Below are 16,672 nucleotides of genomic sequence, written 5' to 3'. Positions count from 1 at the left end.
TTATAATTAATAATTAATATTAATTAATGACAAATTAGTGACAAATAGCAAATTGTGGCCTAGTTTTTCTCACAAAAGTCTTGTTGAAAATAATTTTTATGACGTTTCACAAAGCTATAATTTCATTTCTAGTTATTCATGAACTGTCTGAAAACCTGACGTGATGGGGGAAAATGGAGATTATTTTCGAATTCAGCACAAAAAATCAGTTTAGAATCGCCTATCAGATTGAAAACAACAGAAAATAAGTTCTGAAATGCAGAGCTGTGTAATCATTCTTATAACTTTCAACATGTCTTAATGAATTCCTCACGATTTGTCAATAATTATGCAGCTCATTTATCGTCTTGGATAATCGGAAGTAAGACATTATAAAATTGCAGCTGTACTTTTTTTTATTTATTACAATTACAGTATTCTGTTAAATACAAAGTTCCATTCTTTTACTTTAATTACACATTTCAATCCTCTTCAAAACTGTGAAAAGGAATACTTCAGGAACAGATTGAACATCTCTGTTCCACCCATCACGGGCTGTCCAACCATCAGACGGCTTGTAGGCGACTGCAAGTCATCTCGTTTTCCTGCAAAAATGAAAGTATTCATAATTATACAACTAACATTAATATACTGTATGTGGTAAAAACATCAGTACAATACAGTAACTTCTAGTACCGATGATAATCAAGGAAATAATTAATTGTAGAAACTATTAACAGATTATGATGGTTAATAATTGGTAGGCCCACTTTGTACTTCAGATAGAGATACAGCAGAACCTCTATTATCCGTGCTAATGAAGGGAGTGACTCAATGGTTAATCCATATCATAAAATTTAAGAGACATGATGAGAACCGATAAGCTAATACAGTGAATTGGATCCGTCTATGCTTATCTACATAACAAATAATAAAGTTTTCGCGCAGGCTTCTGCGGCTGGTGTACATGGTGTGTGGATAAGCTTCGGGGCTTCTACCGCCACCAACACCAAAACAACGCGGTGGAAGCCCCGAAGCTTATCCACACACCAAATAATAAAGTTATTTGTCACATTTTATTAGCTTGAACGTCTTCGGCTCCAAGGAGCCATCTTCAGAAAATTATGCCTGAGAAAACATATAAATAAGGACGATGAAAGAGTAATGGAACAGAGAAAAATTCTCTCCGGCGCCGGGATTTGAACCCGGGTTTTCAGCTCTACGTGCTGATGCTTTATCCACTAAGCCACACCGGATACAACTCCGACGCCGGTTAGAATCGTCTCAGATTAAGCTCCAACTCTTGGGTTCCCTCTAGTGGCCGCCCTCTGCACTACGTCATAAATGTCTATGAATGCAGGACCGAAGTCCACACATGTGCTGAGGTGCACTCGACAGGAGTGACTAGTTGGCCAGGATCCGACGGAATAAGCGCCGTCCAGTGTGGCTTAGTGGATAAAGCATCAGCATGTAGAGCTGAAAACCCGGGTTCAAATCCCGGCGCCAGAGAGAATTTTTCTCCGTTCCATTACTCTTTCATCTTATGATGACGCAGAATATCTGCATGGAAATATCATATGTACTTCGGTACATTAAAATAATATATATAAATAAGGGTTGGTACATACGTGTTATGTGATACAATGTGAGCAATAAGCAAGTTATGAGCCTCTGCTATAAACAATTATGAACTCCAAAGTGATTAAAAAGTAGTTAAAATAGGATAAAAGCTTATATAAGCTGTGATCAATAAAATATTAAAATAGAAAATGTTGTTCTGATTATAATTTGCTGAACCATCTCAGACAAAGGCTCCAGTATGTTGTCTTGAATGGAGACAATTCAACTGTAATACGGAATAAAATGTGGACCAAAATAATACATGCATAATAGGAAATTACAAACTAATAACAATGTTGAATCCTATACAAGCTTAATATAATAACATTAATATAATATCTGGTTACAAGCTTCGCGTACCGAATTATGGACGGAACAGTTGCTATTAATCTGAGTAATGTTTATGAAATGATTTAAGCGGGGTTTAATAAGTTATAAAATAATTATTAATATGTCTAAACAGCGTTATCTTGGGTTATAATAAATGAACAAACTTACAATCGTGTGTGTGGTAACGGTGGTTCCGAAGTCTATGATGGTAGAGAGCCAACTGTTGGGTGCACTTCGTAACAGGTATTACTAAGCTTAGGTAACAGCTGATGGTGTAAGGGGGGGGGAGGTTGGTTATAGGCTGACAAGCAGGCACGTGGGTTGTGTATTCAGATTGAAAAGTGGGATACGCAGATTGGGACCTTGTTCATTCAAAAGCGATATGCCTAAATTACATGCCCAGGCTATATGAAAGTGCTCGGCTGCATTGATGTATGTGCTAGGGAGAATAATGTGCAAAGCCTCATTTATATTGGTTAATTCATGGCCTCACTCCATCAGATGGGTGCCGAACTTAGACTTTCTCCTGTTATGCTTAAAGTCAGCAACATGTTCGCTGTACCTTGTTCTAAAGTTTCTACGAGTCTGGCCAATGTATTTATGTGAGCAGTTCTTGCATTACAACATGTATATGCCTCCACTTTGATTTTATCACTGGTGTTGAGCTTATCTGGAATGATGTTACAGTAGAACCCCGATTATCCGTCACCCTATTAACCGATTGATGGATTATCCGACTGACTTTCTCTCTCGCTCTTTTTTTTTTTTGATGTAGAAAAAATATGAAGTACTGTATGCACATTATATTAGTACGAATTTTTTCTGCAGAGTGTTTTCTTTACAAACCTTTACCCTTATACAGTATGGTCTACTCTTAAAGGGGCCGTACTGTCTAACTTTTATGCAAAATGTTTTCTACAGGTGTCAAAAGAAAACGTGTTGTACTACGAAAAAAGTACAAGTAATTTAATGGTTTGTAAAAAGAGAAACTGTGGTTCATCTCGCATCAGAATAAGAAATAGGAATTACAACTGTGCACGATTTAATGAAAAAATATATATAAAGTGTATAAAGTATGTAAATCTACAACATGAGACCTGTAGGCCTACTATTCCTATCTTTTTACAGACAACCGTCATAAGGAGTTTTGTCGTTGAAAATCAGACTTAAATTCAGTGGCGTAGCATGAAATTTTGAGCAGGGGAAGCTAACTCAAGTTGTCTTTCATGCAATATGAGAAAACGTATTACAAAAATATAGCCTTAAAATAAATAGTAGTCAATGTCAAGTCAGCAGTCGAAGATTGGTTGGAACCTCGTAAGTAACACCAATAAGGCATGACCTCAAATGATACATAGTAAAATATGATTTCACGGTTTACACATATCTCTTAACAAATAGACACGTATACATATAACATTAGCTCACTCCCTGTCATACTTAGAGAAATCACAATATTAGTATCATTACGTAAGTATGCGTCTGTCTTTTGGTTGTGTCCTTCATTTACAGCAAGGGAGTCGGTCATTTGTTTTTTAAATCACACTTTTGTTCGTAAGTCACTCTTGATAATAGAATTGTCTTAAAAAAATTCAAGTAAATTAGTGTCAGGAACTCTTATTTCGCTCATTATTTATTATATCAGCCACAATGCACACTAACACTTCAACTGAACACAATTGACGAAAAGGGATAACTCGGAAACTACTTATTTTCAATGTCAAAGCTAGCTTCTTGCGAGCCTTGCGACCAGGGTAGTTTAGTTAGAAAGGGATGGAAAATCTGCGGGGTGGATTAACAGAAGAAACCAGTCTGCTTGGAAGCTGGTGTGTGAAGGCTTCTTGTTTACTGCTGCATCACAAATCATCCTGAGCTGCCGCATCACAATATTTAACGCGTAAATATAAATTCTATTAAAATTAATAAATAATTTTCTCCATAAACTGCAGGTTTATTATGAAATTATTATTAACTGGGGAAGCTAAGCTTTTTAGCTTACATTGACGCTATGCCACTGCTTAAATTAATGAACGTCTGATCTGTTATCTAGAATGTTAAAACAGAAGACCACAGAGGAAATTCCGAAACTGTATTAATCTATGCACTTAATTTATGAAAACCTTATATGGTACGGATTATCCGATTTTTTCGATTAACCGTTCATTCCACCCCCTTCATTACCACGGATAATAGAGATTCTACTGTATTTAATTTGTTATTTGAGCAGAAAGCTATGCCAATGCCATGGTTTTTTTTTAAATTACTGACTTGGTTAGAAACTTTACCGAAATATGTCATACTAACCCATTCTTTTTTTTTTGGTAGTAGGGGGGAAAGAGAGAGAGGGGGGATAGAGGGGGAGGGGAGAGGGAGGGCGGGGGAGTGGAAGGGATAGGGTGCGAGGGTGAGAGAGAGTGTGTGTTGGATAATCCGCTGATCAGTTAATAGGGTGACGAATAATCGAGGTTATACTGTAAACATGAGCTAATTACTGTACTTCTGAGCATTGTAACACGCTTCTTTTTCATGTGGTTCTTGAAAATTTATTTCTTGCTCTTGATTAGGTCCGAAGTAAATTTTATGAATAAGAAAACTATGACTTTGTAAAAAAAACAATAATAATAATAATAATAATAATAATAATAATAATAATAATAATAATAATAATAATAATAATAATACACATATAACCAAATCCCTTTAACACTTTTCGGGGAATTAGGAGGGGTGAGGAGTGTCAGGGAAAGATTTAAGGGAAGGAAAGCTAAAGGGGGAAATATTAAAGTGAAGTTTTACATTCTATTCACCATAGAATACGATTTAAAGCAGCAAATATTGCAGGAAAGCGTAAGAACAATGAAATAATGACCCACAGAAATCTCAGACGTTACATTATTTCACTCCAAAAGTGTAGGAATGTATAGATGAACAGTAATGGGTATTAAAATATTGGCTTGCCTCGTGTCACAGCCCTTCTCAGAAAGTTCACCGACACATCAAAAGACATTTGCTGCAGAGGAGATACATTGTGTTCCATTTCTTTTCTGCTGAATGGATCATATTTCCCACTGACAGTCATGTAGTCTGCCACCAGAAGCAAGTGTCGTGGATCAACAGTGATGCCATACACTTGGAACACATCTTGGATTTCCTTAAAATAAATATACAATTTAACAACAGAGTATAACAACATTATTTATTTTTTGGAAAAAAAAAAATACAGAAAAATAAACTAAGCTATTTCAATTTGCGTACCTTCACTATTACTCTTCTAGCTGCTTCTATTCCGAAAGTCTCTGCCATTTTGTGGACATCATTTGTATGGAGTCGGTTGAGATCAAGAAGTTTATGAAATTTATACATTTCCTGAAAATTAAAAACATTATCATACAAAATCAGTAATCAGTTAGAAAAAAATAAGACTTTTTTGCTTGTAATAAATATAACCTCAGTACATTACAATACTCGTATTACGGTACCAATCTGAAATATATGATAAAACGTTAACAGATGGTTAAGACCGTCAGATTTTTGTACTGGAAACCTGAGCACAAATCCCAGCAGAACTTATGGTAGATAAAAGCAGTGTCGGGGCAGGTTTTCTCGAAATATTTCTCATCTCCCTGCCATCATTTCATAATCTCTCGATAAAATTATCATTAATATCAGTGTGAAAAGTAAAATGAAATTAGTATACTATATTACTTTCACGAAACATCAATCCTATAGTAAATCTAAATGTTCCATACAAATTCACAGAGTTGCTAATTTGTGTCATTCAGGTTTGCTGTAGTGAACTGTAATCTCACATGTCATTTTTTTGTTAAATATTTACCTATATGACCAGCCTTCCTCTTGCAGGAATACATGTTGAAATGGATGGGCAAATATTAAACAATTCGATGGCTTTCTTCATATTATCTTGTTTTGCGATGCTTCATCATCTGCTATGGTTATCTAGCATCTGAGTGAGGTGAAGATGATAATGCCAGCAAAATGAATCCAAGGTTACCCAGCATTTGCTCTTAATGGGTTGAGGGAAAACTCTGGAAAAAACCTCAGTCAGGTAACTTGTTCCAATTGGGATTTGAACCAGGGCCCACTCGTTTTTTCCAGGGTTTTCCCTCAACCCATTAAGAGCAAATGTTGGGTAACCTTGGATTCATTTCGCTCGCATTATCATCTTCACTTCACCCAGATGTTAGATAACCATAGCAGGTGATGAAGTATCATAAAAAAGATAATATGAAGAAAGCCATAGAATTTTTTAATATATGCCCATCCATTACTCCACAGTGGTGGACATATTGTCTTTCTTACATGCACTTTGAAATAATATGATTCAAAATATTTTACAATAAAATTTTCTCGTAGTGTATAAATAACCATCTCTTATTTACTGACTTTGGTAGAGCTTACAGCAGCATTAAATAAATTTTATTTGGATAGCCTGTACGAATATGGTGCCTCTCACAATTATTGTTATTAGAGACACTCAAATTTCGCGACTCTCGAAAATTTAAAAACATTTCAAAATGATGGGAAACGTATTTTTAAGTAATTTGTAATATATTTACATGTATTTCGACACATCCGCGATTTTTTTTAAATTTGTCTCTATCAGCAAATTTCTACTTTTACTCGAGAAATTGAATAGCACTAGCAAAAAATCGTAAATTAAAGTCGTTATTCCCCTGCATTTTTTCTTCCTCCCCCCCACATTCAGCAATTTATTAACAGATCAATCAATCAATCAATCAATCAATCAATCAATCAATCTTCTTAATGTATCCAGCTGTTTGCTGACAACATAAAGTCCAATATAGTCCACTGTAGTCTATTCAGTTGTTGTTTTTCACGAGAAATAAGGGGTATTTTGATTGGTGTTCATTATAGATGCCTGTTGCTAGTAGCCAGAGTTGGAGTGTAGTCAATATATACTCAAAATATATATGCTGCAGGGGTTTATGGATGGAAGTATAGAAGAATGTGTTCCAGGTCTTCATTTTTATTATTACACCACAGACAAGTAGGATTATCAGAAATGTGAAATCGGTGTAGGTACAATTGAGTGACAATGTGACCTGTTCTGGCTCTTGTTAAAAATGTTTGAACATGTCTGGGCAAGTTTTTGTACATTTCCAGGTCATTTGGTTTCTTTTGTACAGAATGTAAAATTTTTCCTTTATCAGAAGAGAGCCAATTGTTGATCCATAGGTTTGTAAAATGATACTTTACTGAAGCAAAAGCACTGGATAGAGATATCACTTGAAGAGGTCTTGGTTGCAAATATGTTGCCTGTTTTGCAATATTATCGACTTTCTCATTTCCAGGTATACCACAATGACTAGGTATCCATTGAAATGTTATTTCCTTTTGGAGTTCTTTTAGTTTACTTAGTTGTTTCTGAATTGGAATAATTCTATGTGCTTATAGGTTTGGTACATATTTAATTATATTAAATATAGCCCCCCTTGGAGTCGGTAAGTATGCAAATAGATTTTTCAGGAATTTGAGTAACACACTGAAGAGCAGCATCAATAGCTAGCAATTCAGTGTCAAGACTGGAGGAGGATGAACATGGTATGAAATAACTTTCTTGATATTTTGGAATATAATACCCTGCTCCTGATGTCCCATTATTAGGATTTAGAGATCCATCTGTATAAATTTGAAGGTGATCCTTATTTATGTGCTGCAGAGTAGTTTGATGGAATCTAACTTAAGAATGTATGGAGGATCATTTTTGGAATGATTTCCTGGAATTTGTATGCTATGTTCTGGAATCTGGAAGTACCAAAACAAGTATGTTGCCGCTATTAACAAAGTATCACGCGAATATAGATAAAATGCCACACTGACCCAAGCAAATTAGCGCTGACCATTCCGTTGGTGATGTAACGACGATATCTGTGAATACCTGAACGTGAGCGCTATTTTCATGATGGTGTAACGAAAATATACGAAAATACCCAAATGTATAAAACCACGTCTCACCTCGCACGCGCATTATCTCCATATCTCCACGCACTCCAGTTCCATTCCAGCAGTATAAGGAGAAGATTGATGTAGTACATTCATTTGAGAAACATTCATTATGCCACCGAAACTCAGTTTAGATGAACGGATCAAACAATTCTCCCAAGATGGAATGAAGAGGTCTGGAAATAATATTATAATGCTGTGCAATAAGCGAGTGCATGGAAAGCTACTATTTCTTTTTCCCCTTGCATACTATTAGAACAGTAAACAATACCTGTTGCCATACTGAGCTCTTTTAATTCAGGTATAGATGATCACAGAACCCAAGAATTTTCCTTTTCACCCAAGAAATTTAGGTGATTTTATTCAAGAAATTTGAGGATCCCTAACAATTATGTATGATTAAAGTTTGCATAGAAGATTCAAGATGTAAAATTAAAATCTATCATTATACGAGTATTACCCTCCAATAGTCGTCCTCAGTGGTCTAGTGAGTAACATGCTTGCCACTGGAACCGAGGTTTGTAGGTTCAAATCCAGCTGAGAATAATGGATATTTAAGGATGATAAAAATCTCTACTATGGCTTCCTTCAGAAGGAAAGCAAAGCTGTGGGCCCCACATCATAAATCTTTGATGAGTCTCAGTCCGTTGCATCTCCAAATACTTTATGCCATATTTGTATGGACAGCCCACATGTCTACGTCCTCTTGGTTTGTTTTGTAGTCTGTCATCTTTTATACAGTACATGTGGTTCATCCATTACCTTTTTGGAGTATTGGTGTTGTTTGGTCAACTGTCTGAACCTCACAAGTGATACCAAGAAAGCACCACTTATAAGGCAACTAGGCCAGAAGATAATGGGGTAGGATAGCCAGTTCCTTTCACCCTCCATCGCATATATCGCCCACAAGCTACATATTACACTAGTCAGACTTCAGATGTATACAAATAATTGTTCTTTCTCTGACACATATCGTCAAGTGAGATGTGCTATTTTATAATAGACGTACATATCAGCCAGAACCTCAATCAGAGGATTTGGAGTATCTGAGTATTAATAATCTCCCCATGACTCACAGGTTATCAACCTGTTGCAGGAATAGTCCGCAGAAGGGACTGCCTCCTCTCTGCTTGCAGCCAGCTGCCGAATTATTAACCCTAATCAGAGAATGGCCTCTTTCACCTCAGTTTAATCATAGAGCCATTGAGGGCTTCCCCCTTGTTATCCCAGTCATGGGATCACGTAACAGGGACCCTTAGATTTAAAGTAAGATTGCCAGATGTCCCAGTTTCCCAGAGACAGTCCCTGAATTTTGCTTCTTGTCCCTGGATTTAATAATTTTCTCCCAGATATCCCCTGATTTTCATTGTTAATTATTATTGATGTGGTTTAATGATCCTTGCACATTGCTATGATAAATTTTGCTAATGCAACTTTGCTGCTTTTTCATGATGCCGTAATTAAAACTGAAGGTCAAGAAGTAACTGCACTTGCGTCAAGAAGATACATTTATTCAACTACAGTAAAATCCTTCATAACCGGCAATATCAAAACAACATCACTAGACATGGCTAGACCAAAAAAAAAAAAAAAAAAAATAGGTTTTAGTTTCGTTTAAATGGTGAAGGAAATAGTTCATTCAACATCAGTCTTCTCTAGTGTCAATATGGCACCAGTTGCGTCCTAGTTAAAATCGAGGGCTGCAGTTGACGAGTGATGGTAAAGCAGTGATTTGGCAAGTGTGTAACAAACATATCGCATGTTCTATGAAATCCCAGCTTGAACTACATGTACAAAGTGGTCAGCATAGAAAAAACCAACAAGAAGAAACAAATACTTTGAACACAGATGAAGAATCCTTCACCTTCAAGTAATCCTTTTAATAGAGACTTATGCAGTGCGATCATTGCAGCCAATATTCCATGGTATAAACTTGAAGTGTCTGAATTCACATCTTTCCTGCAAGCAACATGTTCCTCATCAATCAACACTATGCAAGAATTGTCTGCAAGTCTGCTATGAGCAGTGTACAACACACAGGAAATGCTTTCATAAGGGTTGCTGTTGATTAAATTAAATTATAGTTTATTTAATGATGCTTGCAACTGCATAGGTTATATCAGCATTGCCGGTGAGCTGAAATTTTGTCTCGCAGGAGTTCTTTTACATGCCAGTAAATCTACTGACATGAGCCTGTCGCATTTAACCCATATATGCCTGAAATATTCTTTTAGAATTTTTGTGTATTTTTCAAATCTCATTTAATGCAGTATATAACTGAAGTATTTGTATGGTGTCGAAACATTCTAGTTGTAACTAGTTGAGCTAGAAACAGGTGTCCTTTTAAAAGGACAGTAGGCATATGAGCATAAATTTTGAGGAATAATTGTATACTATGCGTACATGAAAGGAAACAATGTAATTGTTGTAATTTACAATTATTATTATTATTATTATTACTATTATTATTATTATTATTATTATTATTATTATTATTAACAAATTATTAAGTTGTTACTTTATTACAGTTTATTTATTATTACTACTAATATTATTCTGAAGAATGATGCATTGTAGCTAAATTCGTTTTAACTCTAGAATGCTTTCGTCATTGAATAGTACTGTATTGCTATTGATACGTAAAAATAAGTAATAGGCGAAAAGAGTGTTGAAGTTTCGAGGAGGAGGTTATATTGGGGGAGAAGTGATGATACATATAATGAAGCAGTTGCTGTGGCAATGTCGAAAGACAGGTTTCAATTCATTTCTAAAATCTACATTTTTATGATAATGGCAATTTAGATAGAAAATAAGACGTCTTCTAAAAATACTAAATGAAAAACAATAGAAACTTATGTCCGTTCAATACCTCCCTCCAGAACATCACCAGTCCTCTACTTGTAAACATATCTTGCTGTGTAAATCTGGCTTTCAGGTATATCTCCCTGTGAAGCAGACTTGAATAATTTCAAAGAAAAAATTGTTCCGGAGCTGGGTATCAATCCCAGGACCTTTGGCTTAGCGCACCAACGCTCTGCCGACTAGCTACCCAGCAACTACACCCGACACTGTCTCAACTTTTCCCTTCATATCCACACACCTCAGTGGGCTGATAAGACGCCAGAAACCCAATTTTGAGTGCACACGAACTCTGTGTGGCATTTGTAGGCTGCATTATAGTGACATGTCTGTATTTGAGGTGAAATTTCGCCCGTAGCATAATTTTCAAACGTAGATAGCATTTTATGCAGGGAAAATCCACTAAAATTGAAAAAGCGAAACAATTTCAAAATATATGAGGATTATGCCTACTGTCCTTTTAAAAGGACACATAAGTTTTCGTCATTGTCATGTCGCAATGAATAGATATTTGGAACGCATTGTGGTTTCACGTTATATTTATGTTTATTAGGAGTCATTTGATCTACAACAATTTGTAAAATAATTCCGAACTGTAAAAATATTTAACATTCTTATCTGATTTGCGTCTCGGATGCCATAGCTGAAATAAACGAACAATTCTCACGTCCACATCTCAAACTCAACGATGACCAGAACTCTCATTACCAGTCTTACCACACCTAGCAAGCCTCTAATTAAGACCAGTAATAGTGACACCTGTGAAAAAGCAAATGCGTTAACTGTAGAGAGGGTAATTTGAAACATTGACCACTGTCCTTTTAATAGGACAGTAGGCATATCTGGGTTAAACACTCTTAAGTGCCATCGACCTGGGCTGGGATCGAACCCGCAACCTCGAGCAGAGAAGGCTAGTGCTATACCGACTATGCTACTGGCGCCGACTGGTTGCTGTTGATGAAACAACAAATTCTAAGAGTCGATTTATTGTGAATCTTGTGGTGGGGAAGCTAGAACCTGACAGTGCCTCAAAGCTGTTAGAGAGCTGGACTATACAAATCACTCAACTATTGCGAGATTTGCGAAAGATGGCTTAAAAGTTCTGTGGCCGACTGGAAGGCAAGAGGAGAAGGTACTATAGTCGCGACGCTGTTATTCCCAGCGTGACTCCTCCTCTTTCCTTACGTCTTTGGAAGTGAAGGCTAGGCAGGTAGGTAGTATCATTTGCCATTTTTGTTCTTTCGTTGCCAAGCTACCAGACGAGGAATCTATTTGCCACACCGTTAAACATTATCATGTCGTAGCTCCAATGATAATAAATCAAACACACTGTAATTCAGCAAATAATTGAGTGGCAAATAATGTCCTCATGTGCTTTCTGCAAACGCCAACAAAAGAGCCAAAATGGCGGGCGATTATATTAAGTATTTATCGAGCCTTAGGAAATGCATAACGTCATCATCAGCGAATAATAAGATGCACACGTTTAAATGTAGCCGACCTGCAACGTGATTGGCTGCCGGAAATAAGAGCGACAGGACTATAGTGATGTATTCCGATATGCTTAAAGCTGCAATGGCTCTTAAAGTGTTTACCCCAATGTGCTTGAGCCATAGACTGCAACGTGTTGCTGAAGATATCAGAGCTAAATTTACACAAGTAAACAGATTAATTTCAGTGACAAAATAAAGTTTTTCTAAAAGCCTCACAACAAGTGCTACCTTACAAACAGTAATTGCCAGAGATACTACTGCCCCCAGAACCAGTGTTAACGAGGTGGATAGAAGCAGTTAACTTCTATAGTGAGCATCTAGATGCTGTAAAGACTGTTGTAGATTCTTTTGATCCTGAAAGTGCCGCATCTATTTGTGAATCCCAGACTGCCTTCAGTGACTCCAAAGTGGTCTCCTCAATTGCCTACATCAGGGGCAACTTCAGCTGGCTTCCAGAAAGAATCAAATGTCTAGAAACATCGGGACTTACTCTGCAAGATTCTATTGGTGTCATAGGGGATGCTAAGTGCTGTGCATGAAGAAACTGTTGCAAGTGTATTGAGTAAATTGCAAAGTTTTGAAAAGAAACCCCACGTATTTAACATTTTACAGTGTGTGCCAGAGACCTGCATCAGAGCGAGCGCGGGATATCGTTATCAGTCCAGGAAGGCACTGACGGAATGAATAGCGATCATCTACGAATATTTCCGATAAATCACGAAGTAAAGAAACACACCGAGTGATCGGGTCTGAGGACGAGCGCTCGGTGTTCATGAATGCTCTTCCTGTAGCAGTAGGTGAATTGTAGGCTTGTCTGATAGTACGTTTCATCAAAACGAATGTTGAAGATGATTCAATAGTATCGACGTCGATCTCAAGCAGAGGCTCGGACACCGTCTCTGTTGATGGTAAAAGATTACAAGACACGATGTCAAAAGTATATACCGAAAATAAAATTAAATCAGCAGAGTCAGAGTAGTGGAAAAAGAGGGAAAGCAGTTACTAGCTCTGCTTGGACTAAATTCGGAGAAGTAAGGGATAAGATTACCTTAAAGTACATAGGATTGTCCACACCTGTGGAGTAACAGTCAGCGCGAAACCAGGTGGCCCGGGTTCGAATCCTGGTCGGGGCAAGTTACCTGGTTGACGTTTTTTCCGGGGTTTTCCCTCAACCCAATACGAGCAAATGCTGGGTAACTTTCGGTGCTGGATCCCAGACTCATTTCACTGGCATTATCACCTTCATTTGATTCAGACGCTAAATAACCTAAGCGTCGTAAAATAACCTACTAAAATAAAAAATAAAAATATTCCCAAGTTAGTATGAGTAAAGTTCATACTACGTCCGAGATGAAACAAAATATATCGCTACTAATTTATTATTTGCATTTCATACATCGATAAGACATTTTTAGTTACCACGTATTAAATGTAATTTGTCTGTTTTATATACGTTTTATAGTAATATAACCAAACATTTCATTTGCATTTACAGTAATTATCACGATTAATTGTTAAACTAAGTAGGAATGAAATATATTTATACAGAAAATCATTTCAGGCTATTTCAATCTAAACAAAGAAAAATGTGTAATTAATTAAATTTCCACTAAATATATAATTGTTGAGAACAATCGAATGATTTCTATAATGATTATTCCATTGTAGGATTAAATCATTGGAATGCATGGATGAATTGTTCAATAACATTGCAGTATGTTGATTACTCTTTCTATACGTAGGTCTAGTCTGAGAGCAGCGCTCTTTTTTCTTATCGCCATGTAGGTCAGGTGTTTAATTTAATGAAGATCAGGGTCAGATTCTGGGGCTGTTAGAAGAGTCAGTACGCAACACCCACACAGAACATTCGAAGCTTATCATTCTATTGCTGCGTCATATGATTCTGAACTCGAAGCTCTTATCATCATCATAAAATGGAACATATTCTGTTATGCAAGTACATATTTTGTATAACTTCATATGGCTTGTTGTGGTGGTAAGCAAAGCCAATGAATAATCGAGTGATATTGTGAATATTTCTATTATTTCGAATGGTTTTGATAATCAAATAATTCGAATGAATTCATTCTATTTTTACCAATGCTGTACTACGTAGTACTGCAGCATACTGCTTCGCTTACAGTGGTTGAAGCGAGCGCTCGCTCTGACAGAGGAGCGATCCCCCGGGCGAGCTCGAGCGAGCGGAGGCCAAACCCGAGCTCGAGCGATTACACACGAAGAGCATTCGGTAAAACCGATCTCAGATATTGTTAAGCATCGCTCTCTTGCAGGTCTCTGGTGTGTGCCGAATTCCAAATGGAGATGATGTTGATCCACCCAAGGACATTTCTCCAGGTGAAATTCCTCTCCTAAAATTTGCCCCAGCTACATCATGTGACGTAGAAAGATCTTTCTCTGCATATAACAACATTCTGAGTGACTAATGTCTTTCAATGACCCCAGAGAACATAGAAGAATACATTATTGTTCACTGTGCTACAAAATTTAATGTACGAGGGGGATCCAGGAAATAACGACCGTTTTGTTGTAATAATTAAAAAAATATACTTATTTGAAAAAACAAAGTATGTTACATAACTGAAGCTTCCTTTACTTCTCTACTTAATCACCACCTATATTTAAACATTTGTCGTATCTGTTCACTAGCTTTAGAATTCCCGTGTTATACTCCTCTGCCGCCAGTTCATTAAGCCAGGTGTTCACTGTCTTCTTCAACTCTTCATCACTTCCAAAACGCGTACCACCAGAAAGTCTTTCAGCTTAGTGAAAAGGTGAAAATCGCTAGGAGCAAGGTCTGGACTATAGGGCAGATGATCAAAGATTTCCCAACCGAATTGATCCAGCAATTCTCGAGTTGAAGCAGCAGTGTGCGGGCGGGCGTTGTCGTGAAGAAGCACAACTCCTCTCGAAAGCATTCCTCACCTCTTGTTTTGGATGGCTTGCTGTAGTTTTCGTAAAGTCTCACAATAACGATTTGCATTGATCGTAGTGCCTTTTGGCATGAAATCCAGCAAAAGAACACCTTTGCGATCCCAAAAGACAATAGCCATGACTTTTTGTGTTGAGAGAGTCTGTTTGAATTTTCTTGGTTTCTTGGGTGATGAGGGATGATGCCACTGATGTGATTGGCGCTTGGTCTCTGGGGTGTTGTGAGACACCCAGGTCTCATCACTTGAATGAAAAGAGAATCCAATACAAGAATAGTGGTTGTCTCATGTGAAAAAAAAATTACACTTAAGAAGAACAATGAAAAAGCACTATCACATAAACCTTAAAGCAGGACGGACATCAAGTGGTCTTTAAAACAATGCCAGGATGTGAAGGCAATTAAAGAAATAATAGAAGAAAGTTAACGAAGAATTTACACTATAAAAAATTAAATAGGTAAATAAAACTAGTATCAAGATGTCTAAAATAAATCGTATATGAGTAAAAATAATGACCAATTCGAAGAAATTAGTGCCTGTTATAAAACGTATGAACCTTTGATGTTACATTTCGAGAAGAATGGATTGATCTCCAGCCTCGTGATGTTAACAATAAGACATCTAAACAACGATAAGGCCTCTTGGAAGCATTTGAATGCACTTTACTGCATAGCTGGAAGGGGGAGAAGACGGACACATAACAATAGTAATAATAATAATAATAATAATAATAATAATAATAATAATAATAAAAAAAGGTAAAGGTATCCCCGTAACATGCCATGAAGGCACTTGGGGGGCATGGAGGTAGAGCCCCATGCTTTCCATGACCTCGGCACTAGAATGAGGTGGTGTGGTCGGCACCACGCTCTGACCGCCTTTTATCCCCGGGAAAGACCCGGTACTCAATTTTATAGGAGGCTGAGTGAACCTCGGGGCCGTTCTGAAAGTTTGGCAACGAGAAAAAATCCTGTCACCACCTGGGATCGAACCCCGGACCTTCCAGTCTGTAGCCAGCTGCTCTACCAACTGATAATAATAATAATAATAATAATAATAATAATAATAATAATAATAATAATAATAATAATAATAATAATAATAATTTATTTAACCTGGCAGAGTTAAGGCCAGACGGCCTTCTCTAACACTCAACCAGGAGAAGCATGATTATTAAAGGAAAATACAACGTCAATTCTATCTATAACTCAGTATGTCATTTGAAAAACACACAAATTTACTAATTTAAGCATATCTCATAAACATCACTACAATTTTTACAGTACCTGAAAATTTATTCCCTCAGTCTTCAAAGTAAGCCGTTGAGTTTCTTGGTTCACATATGTAATTGCACGCTTGATTAGGGGCACTTCCCAGATGACGGACTTCTCAGAAACTTCAGTCAACAGGTTTGTTAAATCAATTCTTTTGTATTTCACTGGTAACTGCAAAGAATAA

General features: G+C 36.9%; 1 protein-coding gene across 2 annotated transcripts in view; it reads right to left on the bottom strand.

Annotated features, from left to right (window-relative positions):
- Positions 1-377: 377 nt before the first annotated feature.
- The window catches only part of LOC138711816 (DNA-directed RNA polymerase I subunit RPA1-like), a 69,253-nt gene continuing 52,958 nt past the window's right edge, over positions 378-16,672 (bottom strand). For both annotated transcript variants that reach the window (XM_069843067.1, XM_069843068.1), the window contains exons 6-9: positions 16,501-16,659; positions 5,185-5,295; positions 4,888-5,080; positions 378-584 (exon numbers count right to left, since the gene is read on the bottom strand). In XM_069843067.1, the coding sequence (XP_069699168.1) occupies positions 472-584; positions 4,888-5,080; positions 5,185-5,295; positions 16,501-16,659 (576 nt within the window). In that variant the 3' untranslated portion in view covers positions 378-471. The remainder of the gene's footprint in view (positions 585-4,887; positions 5,081-5,184; positions 5,296-16,500; positions 16,660-16,672) is intronic.

Source organism: Periplaneta americana, chromosome 13 (genome assembly GCF_040183065.1).
Source record: "Periplaneta americana isolate PAMFEO1 chromosome 13, P.americana_PAMFEO1_priV1, whole genome shotgun sequence".
In the NCBI taxonomy this organism is placed as follows: Eukaryota; Metazoa; Arthropoda; class Insecta; order Blattodea; family Blattidae; genus Periplaneta; species Periplaneta americana.
Note: the sequence above shows the minus strand (reverse complement) of the source record. Positions and strands in the feature narration are given on the sequence as shown.